Below are 22,614 nucleotides of genomic sequence, written 5' to 3' on the forward strand. Positions count from 1 at the left end.
TTAAATGTAATACAAGTAGATATTCTACAACAAATATATAACTAGCCATTAATTACTCTGACACTAAGTAAATGAGAGTTCTACAGAGCTTTTATTTATTTTAAAGAGACTGAGACAAACAAGGACAGAACAAAGCAGATCAGAACAGAATTATGTAAGCACCACAAGACAACCCAATATTAGCAGTAGCTACCATAATGTCTCTTTCTTTGAAATAGCTGAGCATACCTTCACATACAATAGTATCAAACATAACAAAATAGTATAAAATGATTCAAGACAATGAAAGTATTGCAGGGCATTCAGAACCAAATAACAGAAATGAACAATGCCTACTATATTATATCATTTTCCATAAAAAATTGTTTATACTCTCAAACATATTAAAATCCAATAAGATACAACATGATAGAACCAATGGAAACAGAAGAACAAAAGCATGGTAGGACTTCAAAGCAAGATGATACTAAATCAGCAATGGCTGTCGTAATGTCTTGTTTTCTTCAAAATAGCTGTTCATACCATCACACATAATAAAATCAAACAGTACAGAATAAAACTATTCCAATCGATGAATGAAAATATTACAAGGCTTCAAAGCAATTTAATGGGGAATCATGATTACCATAAAATCTTATGTATTCTTACCATTTCTTACACTAGGGAGGCTATATGGTATTTATACATGTGAGTTTGATTTATTTCACTTATGAGCATGGTCTCAAGTTGCGTCCATTTATTTATAAATATCTCAATGTGGTCATTCTTTATAGCTGAGTAGTACTCCATTGTATAAAAATACCACACTTTTTTACCCAGGTTAAAAACTCTATAAAGTTGCATATTATAAAGAATGCCTCTTAAGCATCTCCTGCCATAGAAAATATTCATTGCATAATGACACGTGTTATCGTAACACTTCTTCTGACTCTTTGTTATGAATGTCAAACGACATTGTTATCTGATTTATTTCAAAAGTTAATTTTCTTTTGAAAGCAGATAATTAACATAATCTTTATAATATAAAAATATTTGTAATGTTTCCCTACATAATTTTCTCATTCAGTACTCCAGAGATATTAGTTAACTACATTCTGTCTTGCATTATTTCCAATGAAATATTTGCTATCATTGTTGCCTTTGTTAACTTTATTTAATGTCTTTTTTCTCTGGTTGATTTTTAAGATTCTTCTTTATATCATTTGTGCCAGATCATTTAGTTTTAACATACCTTGGCATAATTTTCTTTGTGCTTTCCATGTTTGAGATTTGTTGGGCATTTGAAAACAACTTTCTTTTCTTTGAAATATTTCTTCACATGCTCCCATGCTCTCTGGGATTTCCCCATTATATACAATACTAATTGGAATTGTCCTGCAGTTCACTGATGAGCTTTGCATTAATTAAATTATTTTTCCCTTCTGTGTTTTCTATCACTGTGTCTTCAGTTTATTAATCTCTTCTTACATAATCTACAATCTCCTGTAAATCCCATCCATTATACACTTGACCAGAGACACTACAGTTTTTCTTCCTACAATTTCAATTCCAACAGGAGGTTTCATTTTTCCTTTAGCTTCTTAGACATATAGAATATAGTGACAATAAACATTTACTATCCTTGTCTGTCCATTCTAACATCTGTGTCAGTTCTAGAATAGTTTCAATCAATTGGTTTCTCTCCCTAATATGTGTCACAATCTCCCCCCTCCTTACGTGCCTGATATCATTTATTAGATGCCAAAAAGTGTGGATTTATGTGTTGAATATTAAAATGTTAGTATACTCGTATAAATAGTCTTGTGTTCAGATCTGGGACGTGTTTCAGTTACCTGGGAACAGTTTTGTATTTAAGGCATGTTAGGTGGGATCTGAACAGTGTTCATTTTAGGACTAATTACTCTTCACTTCTGAGTCAAGACACACTGGAGTACTCTACTCAAACCTGTACTATATGAATAGTGAGGTTTTCCAGTCTGAAAGGCAAGAACATGCCTAGTCCCAGGTCTGGGGTGAGTGTTGGGAAGTTTCCTTCAATCCTTTCAGGTGGTTCTTTCTTCAAATTTTGGTGTTTTCTTACGTGCATGACCTGATTAATACTCAGAAGAAGACTCAAGAAGAACCTTGGGAGTTGTCTCCATGTGGCTTTCTCCTGCTTCTGTGAACTTCAGATGACTCGCCCTTCTCAGATCCTTAGCTCTGTTTCCTTAATTTAAGGAGTGTTCCAGACTCTGCTGGATTCCCTATCCCTATTCTATGGACTATCAACTCCAAGCAACTGCAAAATTTCCATTGTCTTGATAAGCATGACCTTTGTTTGTCTTAAAATTCACATATATTTTCCAAAATTTAGTCGTTTCAAGTGGGAGGAAGAAAAATCTAGTCCCCATCACTCCAGTTTCAGTCAAAAGCAGAAGTCTCATTTAGGTTCACAATTATTAAATATTTTCCATATTTAAGTTTTACCAATGTAACAAAATCAATAACTTGCTCAAGGACGTTGGTATCTAAAGTTTGCTCGATGTTCCACAATCTCACCTGGATTCAGATATTAAAATCTCATATTCCTTGATTTTTAACTTTTAAGTTTTTTGCGACCAAATTAAGGAATCTGATGAGGTCCATATGTCTTAATTTTAGAAACTTAAAACTGCCCTACAAGACCAGGTACTGCTGTCAGGAGCAACTAATTCTTCAAGGCCAGGTCTAGAACACCTAAGCAGCAGCTGCGCTCTCTTGGCCTCTGTGAAGTCTTCGTTAGCAGCTCATCTTCCAAATAAAAACAACTCCCTCATTTCTCTTTATGTGAGCACTACACCCACCAACATGTGGCTTTTTGCATTCATGCTCAGTGTTTTGCTCCAGCATAAACAAGTGTCTTTCCTCTGCTCTGTTTATTCTAAGGTGACCCAACCACCTCCTCCAAAGAGATTTCCTATTCTAGTCTATGCTATAGTACAAATGAAAGCATTTAACTTTTAGCACAGTGACGTTTAGCCACCTTTTCCTCTCTTCACATAATAATGTAGCACAATGCTTAGAGCAGAATCTACAAGTAGATTTAAAATCTCAAGTGTGTATGTTTTCAAATCACTACCTGCCAATGCTTTATGCTGCTTTTTCCCTGTGACAGCAGCCTTAGTCTAACCATGAGTGCAAACTTGTCCTATAGCTATAGTCCAGCAAAAGGCAGCAAAGTGTTCTTACTCAAAACTTAATAAAAGAGGGCTGGAGCTCAGCAGTATAAGCACCTGCCTGGCAAGCACATAGTCTTAAACGTGATTCCCAACATGCAAAAAAAAAAAAAAAAAAAAAAAAAAGTACATACATTGTGGTCTTTTATTGTTTTATTAAGGAGTGTGTGTCTCCTGGATTTTTCCCCCAGTAAAGGTTCAATTCAAAACTATAAGGCTATTTAGTTTTCAAATAAGTTAGTTCTTCCTTTTTCAGTCCCTATTTTACTCTTTGTATCAGAGTAGTTTTCCACAAAATCTCTGAGGAAAAAAAAATATCTTTGGAATTTCTTCCTCTATTGTCCTTGGCATTTATGAAAGATCTCTGACATGCCAGGCACATAGCAGGTCTCATCCCTGACCATCCTATGCTCTTGGTAGCATGTTTGCACCTTACTAATCACAACTTTCTCTTTTCCTACAGGCATCAGAGTGGACAGAGCCAACAGCTGTCAGTCTGACAGCAGCGGGTTTCTGGAGGAGCCAGTGGAACCTCTTCCTCTCCAGGTAGGAGGAGTGGGAACAGGACCCTGACTGCTCACCCCACAGGCCCCACTGCCACTCTCACAGCCACTCTCCCAACCTAACTGACTCAGAAGGAAGGAGAAACTCTAAGTGCCTACCACAGTAAAAAAGATTTCAAGACTTACGACTTGCAATCAGTGGGGAGGTGGTGATGGAATTCCAAAACAAAAGGTGCCAGAAACATAAAGTCTTCCTTTCATTTTTATTTTCTTTTGATTTTTATGAACAAAGAAAGTAAGGCTCATAGAGAAGAGAAGCTAGATGAAATAGTCAACAGATAGAGAAACTCGAATTTTGAGTTTGTAACCTTTATGCCCTGACTACTGAAACAATAGTGATATTTATTGCCTTATACTTATTGCTTCCCCCACTTCTTGACTCATGTGCTTTTTCTCTGGTTTCTACTGCAGATGCCTTCCCTGCCAAGCAGCCAGAGTCCTACTGAGAATGGAGATAGAAAGCCTTGGGATCAGAGCCACAGCTCAGTGTCATCCCAGGACTGTCAGCCACAGTCCAAAGGGTCTGCTTCCAAGAGCATGGAGAGCTTCTCTTTTTCAAGCCAAGACTGGAGTGTCTTGGATGAAAAGGCCTCAGCATCTGAGGTGAAGGAAGAGCCTCAGCTTGAGGCCACAGAGGAGCCACCAGAGCTGTTGGTCCCTGATATGGCCCTTGCCAAGACCCACACTTGGGGAGAACACCAACGGAAAGACAGCCATCTGCAGCAGCCCTTAACAACACATGATGCTGAATATGATAGGGATGGAGCCACAGCCATTTCTACATTTGATGGCCCTCTGGGGTCTACCATGACTCACATCACAGAAGAAAAGGAAGGATCTCTGAGGACGGAGGGAGATGGGGCAGTACTCATGCAGATGTGCCACTGTGAGTCTCAGAGGTCATGTGGAATTGATCAGACTCAAGACAGGTTCCCTCAAAAGGACCCGGATGTGCCAAGAGAAGAAGAGAGCAGCAAACTCCATCCTGACATCAGCAACTCTTTGCTGGCACAGCACAGACCACCACAACACATTCCCAGGCCCAGAGAAGTCACACCCTATATAACTGACCTTGGTCAAGCACCTGACAAGTCTATTTATCACCTCAATAAGCTAGCTGGGGACGCTGCCACAGACACAAGCGCTGGCTGCGCCAGGTCTGTGACAACCCAGATGTCCTCCAATCTGGTGTCAGCTGCTCAGAGTGTTGTGGCCTTGGGAATGGATTACAGAACAGATATAGAATGTACTTTGTGTGACCCTATGACTACAACAAAAGTGAGACAGGGAACAGAAGCAAGACAGGTCAGTGATGTTTCTGTTCAGACTTACACATGTGAATCTGAGCCCTACCATTGCTGTGTATCTCCAGGTAACAAAAGCTTCACTCATGGACCCCAGCCCCTCACCAGGTCAGTCTCTCTGGACACAAGTTTTCCTAGTATTGACCCAGTGGGCACTTGCCCCACCACACCCACTCACTGCTGTATGTGCTGCCATCACCATTTCCACAGTTGTGAGGAGAGATCAAGAACTGGTCCTGCACCCTCTGTGGGCAGACGCTGGCTGTGTTCACATGCAGAGCACCTGGAAGCAAAGTTCATGAAGACCTTGAGAGTCCTTCAGGACAGGATCGTGAGGGAGCTGTGCTCTGTAAGTGTTTTCCTCTGCAATGACAGCGAGGCAGATGCACCAGTGACACCATCACCACCTTAGGGATAAGGCTTGTCTTCCTTCCTGAGTGTGAGATTTCCGAGCATAAAATTCCACCTTAAATCATGGGAAATATTTTTAGGATGCTTTGTTTACAGTATAGCCTCCTAAGTTTCTTCTTACTTGATGCTCTAATCACCTTTCAAAGTAAGGAACATAAATTTTATGAGTGATCTTCATTTTACAGAAGGGAAAACAAAGGTATGACACAGTATATTCATACGTCCAAGGTTGTAACCATGAATGCACCTGCCTTATCTCCTGTTTGGTCTGACAAGTTCTAGGTCTTAAATTCATTTAACTGTGTAATCTTGCATGGGACATTTAATCTCTCTGGATCTGAACTATAAAATATAGACATGGTCCACAACACAGCCATAGGATTGCCTTGAGATTAAATAAAATAAAAATTGTAAAGCATTCCGCACACTCAGATACAGTACTTTGCACACTGTCTAGCACAGAGAAAGCTTTCGGTGATATTCATTACATGAGTGTTAACTCTTACTTTCAGTGTTTATTCTTGTTTTATCATGGCTGAGGTCTTGAATCTAGAGCTTCTCAGGTCCACTTCTGGTGTCACTTGGTCAAGCTTGTTTAAAATGAACATTAGAGTTACAGAGAATTGAATGTCCTCAAACTTCTTTAGCCCTTGATTAGTAAACAAGTATTTAATGAGTCCTTCCAACTCTGCTCTGCAGCAGTTCTCAAGGTGAGAAATAATCTAGGCTTCCAAGGCTAACCACTGGTTAAAATTTGAAACTATCACACCTGAAACTACTAGAATAGATTGTTAAAAGGGACTGAGCACAGAGAGTGTAGGATATGATTTGCTGAATGAATACAATTTAGTTCATGTTGGGTCAGCTTCCTACTTTAATTTCACAAATATGTATTGAGTTATTATGCTAATCATTTTTATCTTTTGCTATTTAATGTTCAGTTTCATAGACACCATAAATACTTCTTGGATTCTTAAGTGTACCAGCTCTTCCTTCTTTTGTAGATAAGAAAACTAATACTGGTATTTTAGATACCTGTCAGCTCCTAAATCCAAATTCAAATTCAGATTTGAGAGGTACCAAATTCATTGACACAATACTATGGCAAAGATGTGTGTAATTTAAAATGCCTAAATTTATATAAAAGCAATACTAGTATTAGAAAATTATTGTTTAAAAGTAAATCACCGCATGAGCCTTCAAAAATACAGAAATATATAAATGTAATATACATAAAAGGTGATTACATAAAAGGTAAAATAATTTATATTAAGTGTATTTTATGCTCAGTAATACCCCGTCAATTAATATCGTCATTTTTTTTCAAAATGCAGAAGGACTAGCCAGTTGGAATGTTTCTAAATCAGCCATGGATGATGTTTGTAATAATAAGATAAAACTCCATTTAGGCACTGAGATGGGTCATATCTAGGGGTATAATTCAAAATTTCAGTAAAAGAATGCAGATTAATGTGTAGGCGGAATCCTTCTGGGGTGTGGAAAGACTCAGCTTCGAATCTTGTAGAAGGGTCACATCACCATCACCACCATCATGTAGGCAGAAGATCTACTACCCTCATCCCCAGCTGACATTTGGCAATGTTTGAGGACATTTTTAGTTGTCACAACTGGAAGAGGTGTGTGTGCTACTGGCAAAAAGTGAATAGAGATCAAAGGTGATACTAAACATCCTATGGTTAGGGCTGAGAATTTAGCTCAGTGGCCTTACTGCCAGCCTGGCAAGCATGAGGTCGTAAGTTCGATCCCTGATACCACCAAAAAAAAAAAAAAATCCTACGGTTAGCCCTGTCAAAGAACTATTTGGTCTAAAATGTTAAGTATCAGGGTTGAAAAACTCAGGTCTAGGGGAATCATCATTTAAGCAACTTACTTATTTTGCACAGGAAAATATTAGAAATGAAAGATAAGTAGAGAAAGTGACATTTTAAAAGACTAATGAGGAAAAAATTAAAACTTAAAAGTAAGTATTTCTGTTTTCATCATGAAAATCAGGTGTTTGGTCTAATATATTAATATATAGTTTAAAGAGAGATTATTTTGCTAATTTATATTTTAAGATAAGCTTTACAAAGACATGAGTTAAATTATATTTATTTTATAATAATAAAATATCTAGTCAAAACTCTGTTAAAAACTTCAGAAGGAATGGTTCTTGTAGACATATCCAATGTCATTCTTTTAGAGTAAATTCTGAAGACATTTATTCCACATGAAGAGAGTATCTGCTTTCTGTTCACATCATCCTTCCTAAAGACAATGTAAATCTTATGTTTGGTTAAGAAGAGAAATAACATGAATCAATAGACTGAAGAGCTACAAGTTTATTGCATCAAGTTATCTTTGGTGAACATCATCACTTAATTTATAATTTTGTATTGTAAGCAGATATCTATGATAGCAAATATTCAATTAGACTATCATTCATTCAGTGACATGACCACAAGTTAAAATACAAAGGAAGAACCTAAAGTTTTCTAAATGAAAAAAAAAAAAAAAAAGAAAGAAAGAAAGCAAAAGGGATAACAGCTGCCCAGGGCACAATGTGTCCTACTCAAGGATGCCATTTGATATGATTGGATACCTGCTACAAATCAATGCAGGTAAAGGGTGCTCCAGGGTCTAGAAAGACAAGGAACCTGACTATTAGTGCCAAGAGGAGTCTACTCTACTGGGCAAACCGTGGCATCCAGAGAGATTGGCAGATCAATTATTACAGCCTAGTCACACCATTACTAGAAAAGACGAGTGGTTATATTAGGTACTGACATTTGGAGGAGCATAGTTCTGAGGAATAAACAAGCAAATAAGTGTCGTGTCTGGAAGGAGATGAACAGGCAGGGAGATAGGACTGCAGCTTCTAGCAGGCATCCAGGCTGGGAAGAGTAAGAGACATTCTTGGGGAAACTCAGGCACAGGAGCCCAGAGCTGGGTGCAAGGTAAGGACCTTGTTTAGAATAAAGGCAGAAGACTAAAAATGAGCCAGCTCCAGCTACAGCCCTGACTGTAGACCCAGGGCTGCTGTCCCCTTCTGCTTATTTCAAGGAAATGAGAGACCTTTAAGAAAGGCAATGGGCCTACATAGTCCGAGCTGTGTGGAAGGATATGACTTCTGAAAATAATGTTCTTCCTAATTTGACATTATGACACACCCGCACATAGGTAGAAAAGAGAGAAGTTGGTGGCCCATTATGCACAGCATTGAGCCTCAGACTTGCTTGTAGATTTTAAATACGTAGGTAATTGAATAGTTGTAGGTGCCACCATTCAATGGCCACTGCACTTGTCTCATAGTTATTAAGGCTTCCCTTATCTTAGAATTTGCAATTATATAAAAAGATAATTTTGCATTCATTTATTTTGGCATTATACACTGCTGAAGTGGTTATTGTATAGAGTTTTACTAGATGATAATGTTTTTCTGTTTATTTAGACCCAAGGAAGTAGAAGCATACATTCAAAAGAAACAATCAAGACATAAATGTAGGGACACATGCATATTTACACTTTTCCAAGGCATACACACAGGCATGGATTTCATGCACACACACACACACACACACACACACACACACACACACACACACAGAGGCACACATGCACACACACAGAAAAACAAGTGAAAATAATTTTGTTTCCCCATAAGCAGAGGCTACTTAAAGAAGAGAGAAAAAAATGCAGTACATGTAGAAACATCTACTATATGTGGCCCTGGAATTATAAAGTATGAAAAATATTCAGAAAAAAGATAAAATTAAATGCTATATGCTAACTGGGGTTAATAAAAAATGTAGAAAAGATGTCTTGGACTATAGACCAACATGTATATCATCTTATATATGACAATAGGTATTCTAAGCAGAGTTAATTAAGATTAAACAATTTTAGATAAAGGAGTTGACTAAGAAAAACATCTCCACCTCCATGGCAACACTGCAGAGAAATACCCCACTATTTTTGTGTTTTTTGAGGATTAACACATATTAAGAGAAAGGTATCTTGATGATTAAATTCTTACATATAAGTGAATTTTTCATGATAATTTAATTCAAGAATTGACTTTCTAAGCTGGGTGTTGTGGCTCATGACTATAATCCCAGCATGCTGGAGGCTAAGGCAAAAGGATCATTGCATGTTCAAGACCAGCCTGGGTAGGGCTGGGGTTTAGCTCAGCGGCATAAGCGCTTGCCTTGCAAGTGTACGGTCGTGAGTTCGATCCCTGGTACCAATAAAAACGAAAAAAAAAAAAAAAAAAGAAAAAGACCAGCCTGGGCTACAAAGTGTGCTCAAAGCCAACCTGAACTACATAGCAAGATTCTATCTCAAAAAAACAAACAACCAAAAAAGAATTTACCTGTGATATAATTGAATATATGTGTATGCAAATTCTTCAGAATGATTTATTAATTCAAAAAGAGGTAATACAAAAACAAAAATCTTTCCAGAAAATAATAATGAGCTATTTCAGAAACAAGACTTCTGAATGTTAGAAAATTCTTCTATAGTATTGGTGTTTGGCATTTAAAGATAAAGAAAAGTATGTAAATTTTTTTTTCTTTTTTTTTTTTTTTTTATTTAAGAGGAAAAAGAGAGAAACACAAAACAAACCAAAGCGGCGTAAGGGTACACGCAATACAGAACTACAAAACAAAACAAAACAAAACAAAACAAAAAACCATAACAGTAAGAAATTACCTGCTAGTAGATTACACACTATTTTCTTGAAAATAGTTCCTCAAATCACAGTATCAAAGAACACAAGGTGGACATTCAAACAGGGAGACTGCAAACAGCTGTGTTCAATGTTCCAAAAACATTGATAAAGTCAGCTACTTAACACCCCCAAACACACTTGCTGTTATATCCGTTAGAGCTCTTTTTCTTTTTTTTTTTTCCCTCTCTTTTTTACAACAAAATTTACACATCTTGGATTTTATTACTCCTTAGTGCTTATTACTTTCTTTGGGGGGGGGGGGAAGAATACAGTCAAATATGGCAAAACAAAGCTGTCAGTCAATACCAAGGATAGACATAGCACATGGTGTAGAACAGAGTACAAGTTTATCAACAATGGTTATCAACGTTGTCCCTTGTTTCCTTAAAAAGAATTGTCTATCTTATTAGATATTATAAAGTTGGACAAAACAGTAGAGAACAAGACCAATAAAACTTAGGCATTGTAAACATTACAGGACTTCCAAAGAAGACAATAGTCAAACCAGAATGGGTATCTTAGTGAATCTTATTGTCTTCAAAGTAGTTGCCTATGTCTTCAAACTTGATACTATCATATAGAATGGAACAGAGTCTAATCAGTCAAAACAAGATCGTGGGAGTACTACAGGACTTCAAAACAAGTTAATAGGAAATCGAAAAGAGTTACTATTTATATATCCTAATTTTTTTGAATTTTTTCTTTAATTAAGAGAAACATAAGAAATGACTAAATAATTTTTTTTGAAACAATAAGGGGGAGATTGAGATAAAACAGGACATAACAATATAACAATAGAGGTTACAGCATGACTGTTTCAATAACCTAGTACTTCACCACCTTATAACCTGACTTAATAGTAGTTACCATAGTGTCTTTTTCCTTGAAATATTTGGGTAAAACTTCATATACTCTAGCTTCAAATATTTTCATATCAAGAAGCCCAGAATAAAGCCTTTCTAATTAATGAGTGAAAACTTTATAAGGCTTCAAGGCCACCTAATGGGGAATCATGATTACCACATATTTTTATATATTTGAATCATTACTTACATTAGGGAAACTATTCGGTATTCACACATGCGAGATTGATTTATTTCACTTATGAGTATGGTCTCAAGCTGCGCCCATTTATTGATAAATATCTCAATGTGATCCTTCTTTATAGCTGAATAATACTCCATTGTATAGAAATACCACAACTTTTTTATCCATTCCTCAGTTGATGGGCACTTGGGTTGTTTCCAAGATCTGGCGATTACAAATTGTGCTGCTATAAACATAGGTGCACATATATCACTGTGGTATGATGCTTTCAGTTCTTCTGGGAATATGCCTAGAAGTGGAATAGCTGGAATAAATGGGATTTCCAGTCCCAACTTTTTGAGAAATCTCCAGACAGATCTCCACAAAGGCTGTACCAGTCTACACTCCCACCAGCAGTGCAGGAGAGTTCCTTTTTCCCCACAGCCTCTCCAGCATTTGTTGTCGGTTTTCTTGATCCTGGCCATTCTTTCAGGAGTGAGATGGTATCTCAGTGTGGTTTTAATTTGCATTTCTCTAATGACCAATGATGATGAGCATTTTTTCATGTATTTATTTGCCATTTGCATTTCTTCATCTGAGAATTGCATATTCATCTCAGATGCCCATTTTTGGATTGGATCTTTGAATTTCGGAGGTCTGAGTTTCTTTAATTCTTTGTATGTTTTAGACAAGAGGCCCTTGTCTGAGAGAGAGTTCACTAAAATCTTTTCCCAGTTTGTGGGTTTTCTTTTCACTATGCTGGAGATTTCTTTTGACATGCAGAAACTTTTTAATAAGAAGTGGTCCCAGTTATTGATTCTGGGAAGTATTTCCCGTGCGGTTTGAGTCCTGTTCATGAATTCTTTACCTACTCCTATGTCTCCAAGGTTTCTACCTATTTTGTCTTCCAATAGATTTAATGTTTCTGTTTTAATATTCAGATCTTTGACCCATTTAGATTTTAATTTAGTACATAGTGATAGACATGGGTCTAGCTTTAGTTTTCGGCAAATGGAGAGCCAGTTTTTCCAGCACCATTTATTAAAGAGACTGTCATTCTTCCAGTGAACCTGCTTGGCTCCTTTATCAAAAATAAGGTGGTTAAGTGTGTTTGTAGTTGTGGTTGTATCTTCTAATCTATTCCACTGATCTTCAGCTCTGTTTTGATTCCAATACCATGTTGATTTTACTACTGTTGCTTTGTAGTATAACTTCAAGTCAGGGATTGTGATGCCTCCTGCTTTGTCTTTGCTGCTTAGAATTGTCTTTGCGATTCTAGGTCTCTTCTGGTTCCAGATGAAATTTAGGAGTGATTTCTCTAGATCTATAAGGTATGTTGATGGTATTTCTATTGGGATTGCATTGAATCTGTATAACAGTTTTGGGAGAATGGCCATTTTCACAATGTTTGTTCTTCCTATCCATGAGCAAGGGATGTCTTTCCATTTTCTGAGATCATCTTCAATTTCCTTTTTCAGTGTATTATAATTTTCACTGTATAAGTCTTTCACTTCTTTCGTAAGAGTAATTCCTAAATATTTCATTTTTTTGCTTGCTAATGTGAATAGTCCAGTTTCTCTTATTTCCCTCTCTGTAATTTTGTTGTTCGTGTATAGGAATGCTATTGATTTCTGAGTATTGATTTTGTATCCAGCCACATTACTGAATTTATTTATTGTATCTAAGAGTATTTCAATGGAGTTTAGGGGGTCTTCTATGTAGAGTATCATGTCATCTGCAAACAGTGATAATTTAACTTCTTCTTTTCCTATCTTTACCCCTTTTATTTCTCTTTCTTGCCTAATTGCTCTGGCTAGTACTTCCAGTACTATATTGAATAGGAGTGGTGATAAAGGACATCCTTGTCTTGTACCCGATTTTAAAGTAAAGGCTTTCAATTTTTGGCCATTTAGTATGATGCTGGCTGTTGGTTTGTCATAAATGGCCTTTATTATATTGAGGTAAAGACCATTTATTCCAATTTTCTGTAAAGTTCTTATCATGAATAAGTGTTGGACCTTATCGAAGGCTTTTTCTGCATCTATAGAGATGATCATGTGATTCTTATTTTTGGCTTTATTGATATGGTGGATTACATTTATTGATTTGCGTATGTTGAACCATCCTTGCATTCCTGGGATGAATCCCACCTGGTCATGGTGTATAATCTTCTTGATGATTTGCTGGATCCTATTTGCCAATATTTTATTGAGCATTTTTGCATCTGTGTTCATTAGGGAGATCGGTCTATAGTTCTCTTTTATAGTTGGGTCTTTCTCAGGTTTTGGTACTAGAGTAATATTTGCTTCCAGGAATGACTTAGGAAGGATTGCTTCCCTTTCAATTTCATTGAATAGTTTGAGGAGTGTCGGCATTAGGTCTTCTTTATATTTCTTGTAGAATTCTGCAGTGAATCCATCTGGGCCTGGGCTCTTCTTGGTGGGCAAGGACCCAATTACATTCTCAATTTCATTAGCAGAGATTGGGTTATTCAACAGTTTTATATCCTCTTGATCTAGCTTTGGTACTTCATATGCTTCTAAGAATCTGTCTATTTCTTCTGTGTTATCAAACTTTTGAGAGTAGAGGTTTTGAAAATAGGTGTTGATGATCCTCTGTATTTCTATTGGGTCTGTAGTGATTTCTCCTTTTTCATTTCTTATTGCATGAATTTGAGCTTTTTCTTTCCTTTTTTTAATAAGGTTGGCTAGGGGCTTATTGATTTTATTTATTCTTTCAAAGAACCAACTCTTTGATTCGTTGATTCTTTGGATTGTTTTCTTAGTCTCTATTGCATTGATTTCTGCTCTGATTTTTATAATTTCCTCTCTTCTTTTGGCTTTGGGCTTGACTTGCTCTTCTTTTTCTAGCTGTTTGAGGTGTAGCATCAAGTTATTTATTTGTATTCGTTCTGTTTTCCTGATGTGGGAACTCAGTGCAATAAATTTTCCTCTCAGAACGGCTTTCATTGCATCCCACAGATTCCGGTAAGTTGTATCTGCATTTTCATTTTCTTTTAGGTATTGTTTAATTTCTTCTTTAATTTCTTCTGTGACCCACTGATTACTCAAGAGTGTGTTATTTAGTTTCCATGTGTTTGCGGAATTTTTGCAGTATCCTTTGTCATTAATTTCTAATTTCAGAGCGCTATGATCCGATAATATGCAAGGGATGATTTCAACTCTTTTGCATTTGCTTAAATGTGTTCTGTGAGCTAATATATGGTCTATTTTAGAAAATGATCCATGTACTGCTGAGAAGAATGTGTATTCTGATGTTGTTGGGTGGAACATTCTGTATATGTCTATCAAACCCATTTGTTCACAGGTGTGATTCAGTTCTGTTATTTCTTTGCTCATTTTCTGTCTGGTTGATCTGTCCCTTGGTGTCAGTGGTGTATTAAGGTCTCCTGTTACAATTGTGTTACTGATAATTTGAGTTTTCATTTCTGTTAATAATTGTTTTATATAACTGGGTGCTCTGGATTTTGGTGCGTATATATTTAAGATAGTTATCTCTTCCTCTTGGAGTTTTCCCCTTATGAGTATGTAGTGACCTTCTTTGTCCTTTATGGTCATTGTTGGTTTAAAGTTCACGTTGTCTGCAAACAGAATGGCTACTCCTGCCTTTTTTTGGATTCCTGCTGCATGAAGAATTGTTTTCCATCCTTTGACTTTCAGTCTGTGAGTATCTTTCTGGGTTAGATGGGTTTCCTGTAAACAGCATATGGTTGGATTTTGTTTCTTGATCCATTCTGCTAGTCTGTTTCTTTTGATTGGTGCATTGAGACCATTTACATTAATGGTTATTACTGTTAAATGCTGGTTAATTGTAGGAATGTTATCTCTCTGCTGTTGCATCTTTATCTTTCAGTTCTGTTTAATTATTTGCTTTGCTTAGTGGTTTTTTCCTTTGTGTATCTAAACTGTCTTTCAATATTTTTTGCAGGGTTGGTTTGGTGTTCATGAAGTTCTTCAGCTGTTCTTTGTCATGGAAGTATCGTATTTCACCATCTATTTTGAATGATAGTTTTGCAGGATATATCAGTCTTGGTTGGAAATCATTTTGCTTTAGGATCTGGAATACTTCACTCCATGCTCTTCTTGACTTTATCGTTTGTGCTGAGAAGTCTGCTGTGATTCTGATAGGTTTTCCTTTATAAGTGATTTGTCTTTTCTCTCTGACAGCTTTTAATAATCTATTCTTGTGTTGGATTTCTGGGATGGTGACTATTATATGTCTGGGTGTAGTTTTATTTTGGTTATGACTGTTTGGAGTTCTATATGCTTCACTGATCCTGATGTCAGTTTCTGATCTCATGCTTGGGAAATTTTCAGCTATTACTTCTCTAAATATCCTCCTGACATCCTTCATGTTGTCTCCCTCTCTTTCATTAATCCCTATCATTCTTATGTTATTCTTCTTTGCATCGTCTTGCAGTTGTTGAATTGTTGTTTCCTGGTTCCTTGTTATTTTCAAAAGATCTTTCCTTTCCTGTTCACTAGCTGCAATCCTGTCTTCAAGGTCTGAAATTCTATCTTCACTTTCATTAAGGCGGTTTTTACAACTTTCAGTGGAGTTTTTTATCTCCTGTATATCTCTGTGCATCTGCATTATGTATTCTGTTTGTTTCTTATATTGCTCGTCTAGGGATTCTATCTTTTTGTTTAGTTCCTCCAATTTTTTATCTGTGTTTTCTTTAGATATATTTAGAATCTCTTTCATTTATTTTATCAATTCTTCTTTTATCTGGGAGATTATTTCGAGTTTGAATTTCTTTAAAGCTTCCTGGAGTTGCTTGTCAATTTCAGTGGCTATTGTGTCCGATATATGAGGTGGATGGGATATATTTTCTTCTATATACATCGCTCCTAGGGTTTCTTGAGATGGGCTGGAGGTTTGAGGTTGTAATTTGGTCTTTCGTTTTGTCATTGTCCTATATTTCTGTGTTTCAAGTGTTATTTGAAAGCTTCCTCAGGATCTGTTGAAAATCCCCTTCTATGTTTGGAGCTACTGGGACTCTGGCGCCGCGCTACTCCAAGCCATTAGGCCTACAGAACCAGTGGCCCTCCTCTGCCTGCTCAGAACTCCGCAGTTCCAGACAAGCTGGGCCTCAGGGACACTGTGCGCCCACCTGCCCCTTGGAAGCTCCACAGTTCTTCAATCGCAGCCGGGTTAGGGTACTCACCACAGGCCGCAGTGCTTCAGGAACCTGTGGACCCTCCCTGGTTGCAGAGATATCCACAGCCCTCCAGACACGCAGAGAGGCCAGTGAGGGCACCCCAGATCTGCCCAGCTCCTCCTCTGCAGACCTATGGCCAGGCGTGGCAGCTAAACAGGCTGGGCTAGGCTGGTAGTGTGGGCCAGCCCACCTATCAGGAGCTCAGCAGGTCTCCAAATGAAGCCGGGAGTGGGGAGGCTGATGTGGAAGCCTCAAACCCACCTCTCTCCTTCACTGCACCTGGAAGCCTGAGGGAACTCCAGCAGTCTGGGCGCAGAAATCCAGAGTCCTCCAGACACGCAGAGAGGCCAGTGAGGGCACCCCAGATCTGCCCAGCTCCTCCTCTGCAGACCTATGGCCAGGCGCGGCAGCTACACAGGCTGGGCTAGGCTGGTAGTGTGGGCCAGCCCACCTATGGGGAGCTCAGCAGGTCTCCAAATGAAGCTGGGAATGGGGAGGCTGATGTGGAAGCCTCAAACCCACCTCTCTCCTTCACTGCACCTGGAAGCCTGAGGGAACTCCAGCAGTCTGGGCGCAGATATCCAGAGTCCTCCAGACATGCAGAGAGGCCAGTGAGGGCACCCCAGATCTGCCCAGCTCCTCCTCTGCAGACCTATGGCCAGGCGCGGCAGCTAAACAGCCTGGACTAGGCTGGTAGTGTGGGCCAGCCCACCTATCGGGAGCTCAGCAGGTCTCCAAATGAAGCCGGGAATGGGGAGGCTGATGTGGTAAGCCTCAAACCCACCTCTCTCCTTCACTGCACCTGGAAGCCTGAGGGAACTCCAGCAGTCTGGGCGCAGAAATCCAGAGTCCTCCAGACACGCAGAGAGGCCAGTGAGGGCACCCCAGATCTGCCCAGCTCCTCCTCTCAAGTATGTAAATTTTTAAAAGTAACATAATCCAACTCACCATTGAAGGTTTTTTTGTACTGTTTCTCGTAATGTTGAAGATGAAGTTGGTTTTAATGGCTCTGGATCAGTAGTAGAACACACCTTGCACTGTATTTGAACCTAACTGAGCCCTTATAGTAGGAGGAAAAAAATTGACCAGTTCAAAATACATTCTTTTCCCCACTCCTTTCTTGTGTAAAGGAGTGGGGAAACTTTCTTTACCTGTTTCAAGGCTAAAATGTATTACTTAGTGTTTCTGAACGACCAGAAGATGGCATCATTTCCGAATCTTCTGCACTCCTTTTCCAGAGTATGCCCCAGGAGCTATTCCCAGTTCCTACCCCCAGCCCTACAGCCTCAGTCACAAAGGGATACCCAGAAAGGTCTAGATGGAGCATAAATCCCAATTTCTGTGCTGTTTAGCCTACTTGAGCACCATCTTTCCATGGCTGTGACCTCATTCTCACTGGAAGTTTAAATTTGAACCAGTTGGATAGTCATGGATTCAACTTGAATGACTTAATCTGCTCCTTCCTAAGAGATAGATAGTTTTTCTATGTGTCCAGGTCCCCTGTAGTTCCTGCTGTGATCCATGAATCAGGGGCTTGGGTTGAATATGATTGCCAGTTTTGATTACAGACCGTACAGTTAATGATTCTCTGGCAGAACACTTATTTGTGAATGAAGCTGTAATGATCTCCAAGATCTTTTCTAGTTATCTTTCTAGTGCTTTTGCTAACATTCATAATGTTTCAGCCTCCTTTGTCTGATTCAGATTCACTCATACCAAGGCTAAAAGTAATTAGAGTTTTTCAATATAAAATGCATTATCAAAAGATAAAATCAAAACTAACTCTCAAAGCAAAATGATGGAGAGTTTAATCATTCAAATAATCACTCTTAGAAAAGTATTTGAATGATGAAAATTCTACTAAAAATATCCATCAGGCTTCTAGGATCTTGTCATGTAGTTTCGGGAAAGGTAAGAAATCTGGAACTTCCTAGAAACAGCTGGAGGAATTAGTCTGATTGTCAGGTAAGTATCTGGGAGAAGGTTAAGAGGTCTTCCAGCCTTAAATGAGCTTTTCCAAAGCCCCCATACCCTGCTTAGTGCTGCCATTTATTTATTTATTTATTTATTTTTTTGGCTAATTTATCTGCAAAGGAAGCTGGGAAGTATAGTTTTCTAGCCAAACACATTGCTGCCCCCTTAGATGTAGAATTATGTTAATAAGAGGAAAAAGAAGAAAGAGTGAATAGACAACCAGAGGCTTCTGCCACACTGATCTGCGAGCAGGGCTGGTAGAGGTTGTTTTAGTTCACAGGAAGCATTTCTGTCCCTTAAGGTATGTAGGAAGTGACCTGGGTTTCTGGGTCTGGGGTCTGTTTAACACAGGACCAAATCTAGGCTACAAATCCAGGGAAGAGCTGATCAGGCTTCAGTAAATCATAATGGTGCATAAATGGACTGGGCTTGGATATGTCAAAGATAGTTCAAGCAGGGAAAACAGATTTTATTCCATAACTACTGGAACTGGTATGAGCTAAACCCCATCCCACTTTGTGCAGAAGTGATTTGAGCATTAAAAAAAAAATGAAGGAAAGAACTGAGCAGGGGCTCTGTAGAGTCAAGGAAGTAAAAAGTAAAATGACACAGAAAGGTTGGTCAGCATAAATGCAGTTACACCAGCTATGTTTGTGAGCTGACAGGTTTTGAGGCTAGGATTCCATCCTCTTTCAGAGCCTGGGAGATAGTCCCTTGTCTTGCAGATGAGTACTGTCTTTCAGGTCCCTGAGAAAGATACTTCTGAGTTGTAAGAGATACATGTTCAAAATTTTAAATTTCTTTCAATATATGCTTTTAAAAAGAAAGCTCAGGGGTCTAAGTCAGGAGTCTAGGTCGGGGGCCTAGGTCAAGTACTGGTAAGAGTAAACAGTTAATTTTCCTGGTAACCTGGAGCTTTCTTGGATGACCATTTTAACTGGAGAAGGGGAGGTGGGGGGGGGGGTGTCATGTGTGGGGCATCGCCCTGTGTTATCAGAAGTCCTGCTAGAGTTCAGTCAAATCTTTTAGTGCAGCTTGAAGTTGTTATATGCAGAGAATTTTGCATTTCTCAAAGGCTTCAAGAAGGTATTTAAGTTAGGAAACCCAGGCAAAAGCACAGTACTGGAGAGATTTACGATTTAAAGGCTAATCATCAGGAAGTGTGGGAGGGATCACAAAGAGGAGGAAGGAGCTCATTCCTAGCTTTTCACTCTTGGAGAGGATAGGATGCCTAACTTGGCCTGACTTGCCAGTGAGCTGACTAGTCTGGTGAAGCTGATCCTGTGGATTTCAGTCACCAGGGACTGTGGCTGAGTGGGGCTAAGACTGGTATAACATATTCTGAGCAGACTTTTTAAATCAAAGACATACCATCAGAATAGATCTATTCAATGTTTTTGGTACTCAGCACCAAAGTTACAGAAGATTAAACAAGATTCAACTGTTCTTAACACACACTCTCTCCCTCTTGCTCTCTTTTGTTCACACCCTTAAATTCTTATATTCCCTAATTCTTCTGATAGCCCTGTGCTTTCAGAGATATAAGATTGTCACCCAAGCACCACCCACCTACTTTGCCCTATCAAAGCCAAGTACTGCCTCTGGTTGGTTGCTTCCAGAAGCCAAAGTCTCTCCTGAATAAGAAGGCAGATCCTACCTCGGAAAGCTGTTCCAGTGGATCAGAAAGGACCTATTCTCAGTACTGTCTAATTATTTTCAGTGCACTGTCCGTGAGATGGAAGCCATGAAGATGCTATGCCAGAGTTTCCGGGAGCATTTAGAGGAAATTGAACAGCACCTGGTGGAACAGCAAACATTCTTTTGCAGGGACATGTCAGAGGAGGAAAGGTAATTATCTAAGGGAGTCATAAACGTAAGTGCCAGTGCAGACACCTGGAGCAAGGGAAGGTAATCAGTGCAGGACTGGACCAGTGAGCACCCTGCAGCAGAGCTAATGAGAAATCGGCCAGTGTTTTCTTTGCTTTCATGATCTTACTTTTGCTTTCACAGTGGGAGCCTGGGAGAGCCATTGGATACCTGGGAACACTTGTTCTTTAAGGCCAGGGCTATTTGAGAAGGTCGAGAGAGGGACAGTCAGCTGGGAGGAGGGAGGATACCAGCAGGATGTCTTTAATCAATACAAATGGGGCTCTCCTGCAAGTACAAAGGTTGGAGGTTATTAGAATTTAGAAAAATCTACATTATTTTTAAATGTGTTTTTATAAAGTCTCCAGAGTGAATGCATCCTCAATGCCTGGGGACTACAGAGTAAGAACAGGGTTTCATTATAAAAAGAGGAAGAAGAGTCCTCCTGGGGAGATGGACATATTCTAAAATTGTTGTTGGTGATAATTACACAGCTTGATAAGTTTGCTACACATCAGTGAATTGCAGTGTAAGCCAGGAAAACTTCATGAGAAGTTAATCATACTTCAATAGAGTTGTTTTTTAAAAAGAAAGCAGATTGAGGTTGTAGCACAGTGGTGGAGTACACATCTAGTATGCATGAGCCTTGGCTTCCATCTGCAGTGCTGCAGGGAATAAAACATGACCTAATAGCAAGTCTATGTCTGCAACTGAATCTAATAAAGAAGGTGGCATGCCCTTTTAAGAATCTCCAAAGCAGGACCTACATTATAAGAGAGGGACAATGGAAAATTGTACCTGGAGCCACTGTTCAATTTGATTGTTTTCTATTGTTTACCTGCAGGTGGGAAGCTGAGCAACTTCAAACTTTACGTGAGGCCTTGAGGCAGCAGGTGACAGAATTGGAATTTCACTTAGGACACCGGGCACAGCAAATCAGAGAAGGGATTCTCTTGGTACAGCATGGGTACAGAGTGGGACTTTATCCAGGCAGCCATGGGAGGGGGTATCCAGTGAGAAGCCTGACCGTGTAACCATTTTGGACTCCAAGTTTATGTCCCCATGTCTGTATTTTAGGTATAAAGACATATATCTTGCTTTCTCAAGCCCACAGATAGCTGGTGGTGAGTTGGGATTGGAACTCAGTGCAGCTATCTGCTAGGCCAAGCTTCACCCTAACCTGTAAATAAGTGTTGTTGACCATTTTGTACGAGAACAGACAATACAGGCTTGGTGAAACTTGAGTCCTGAGTCAATATAAATTAAATTCCTACCATAACCTGCTGGAAAGAGCTCATTCTAGAGAATTCACATCACCTGAATGCCTTTCTCCCAAGTCTGAGTTATGTATTGGGTGCAAATGTGATCTGTCACTCACTCCTTTTGTCCTTGTTTTCCTTGCAGCAGCTGGACCTCCTCATAGGGGAGGCATCTGAGCACTGCACAAGATTGCAACAACACACCTGGACAGAAGAAAACGATAGCCAGACTTCAGATGCTGGCACACTACCTCCCATCACCCCTGAGCCTGCCTTTCCTCTGACTGGTGGCCAGCAAGCTCCCTGTCCAGCCACAATGTAGATGGCTATCCTGGCTGCCCCTGATTTGGAGACCAGCACCAAGATGTCTCCCCTATCACCAGCTTGGACAGAATCAAGTCCAGCCTGTCCATCATGTTGCTCTGCTGGAGAAGAGGATACAAATAACCTTCTCTAGATGAGATCATTTGATTGCCTTTGTACAAAATGGAAGAGTCTATAACAAGGAAATCTATATTGTCTTACCCAAAATGTCTACTAATCTTTCATCAGCTATGCTTTTCATAATTTACTCTATGATTAAAGTTGGAGAAATTCAGAATATTTGAATCTTCATTCGTATAGAACAAGTAATCATCTAGTAAGCACCCAACACAGAATTGTACAATGGCCTACAGGTTCTGTGTTGCTAGAGCTTGATGGGAAGATAAACACATGCATGTATTTATCAATAACTACTTGGAAAGTTCTTTGAAGATCATAACCAGGTATTATGAAAGACACAAAATTAGGGTGTCATATTCAGATCAGATGTAAGGAGGGTCTGATTGGGGAAGTGAAAAAAGATGAGGAAAATAGGATCTTGGCTTTAGAGGTATCAGACCATCCAAAGCCAAGTTGGTCTGCCCCTGAAAGTGCTGATGAAGTACCTATTCTGGGCTGGGGATTCCACCTGAACTGTAGACTTTTTAGGGCAAGACTGAAGATATATGATATTGATATTTGGATAAAGAATGAGATACAAAAGAATAAATAAGATAATTTGAATACTGATAGAGCTGTGGAGAAGCCAGTATGATGGTATCACAGAGGGTGACGTGGAG

The 22,614-nt window shown here is 39.0% G+C and overlaps 1 protein-coding gene across 3 annotated transcripts in view; it reads left to right on the forward strand.

Moving 5' to 3' along the window:
* The window catches only part of Itprid1 (ITPR interacting domain containing 1), a 152,215-nt gene extending 130,103 nt beyond the window's left edge, over positions 1–22,112 (forward strand). For 2 of the 3 annotated variants that reach the window (XM_023564290.2, XM_063240389.1), the window contains 5 exons: positions 3,658–3,740; positions 4,169–5,410; positions 20,107–20,234; positions 21,097–21,208; positions 21,657–22,112. In XM_023564290.2, the coding sequence (XP_023420058.2) occupies positions 3,658–3,740; positions 4,169–5,410; positions 20,107–20,234; positions 21,097–21,208; positions 21,657–21,833 (1,742 nt within the window). In that variant the 3' untranslated portion in view covers positions 21,834–22,112. The remainder of the gene's footprint in view (positions 1–3,657; positions 3,741–4,168; positions 5,411–20,106; positions 20,235–21,096; positions 21,209–21,656) is intronic. The other variant, XM_063240378.1, reaches the window with a different exon arrangement.
* The last annotated feature ends 502 nt before the right edge of the window (positions 22,113–22,614 follow it).

The sequence above is a fragment of the Cavia porcellus genome, unplaced genomic scaffold (genome assembly GCF_034190915.1).
Source record: "Cavia porcellus strain 051 isolate PalLab524CR breed Dunkin Hartley unplaced genomic scaffold, mCavPor4.1 scaffold_2, whole genome shotgun sequence".
Taxonomy (NCBI): domain Eukaryota; kingdom Metazoa; phylum Chordata; class Mammalia; order Rodentia; family Caviidae; genus Cavia; species Cavia porcellus.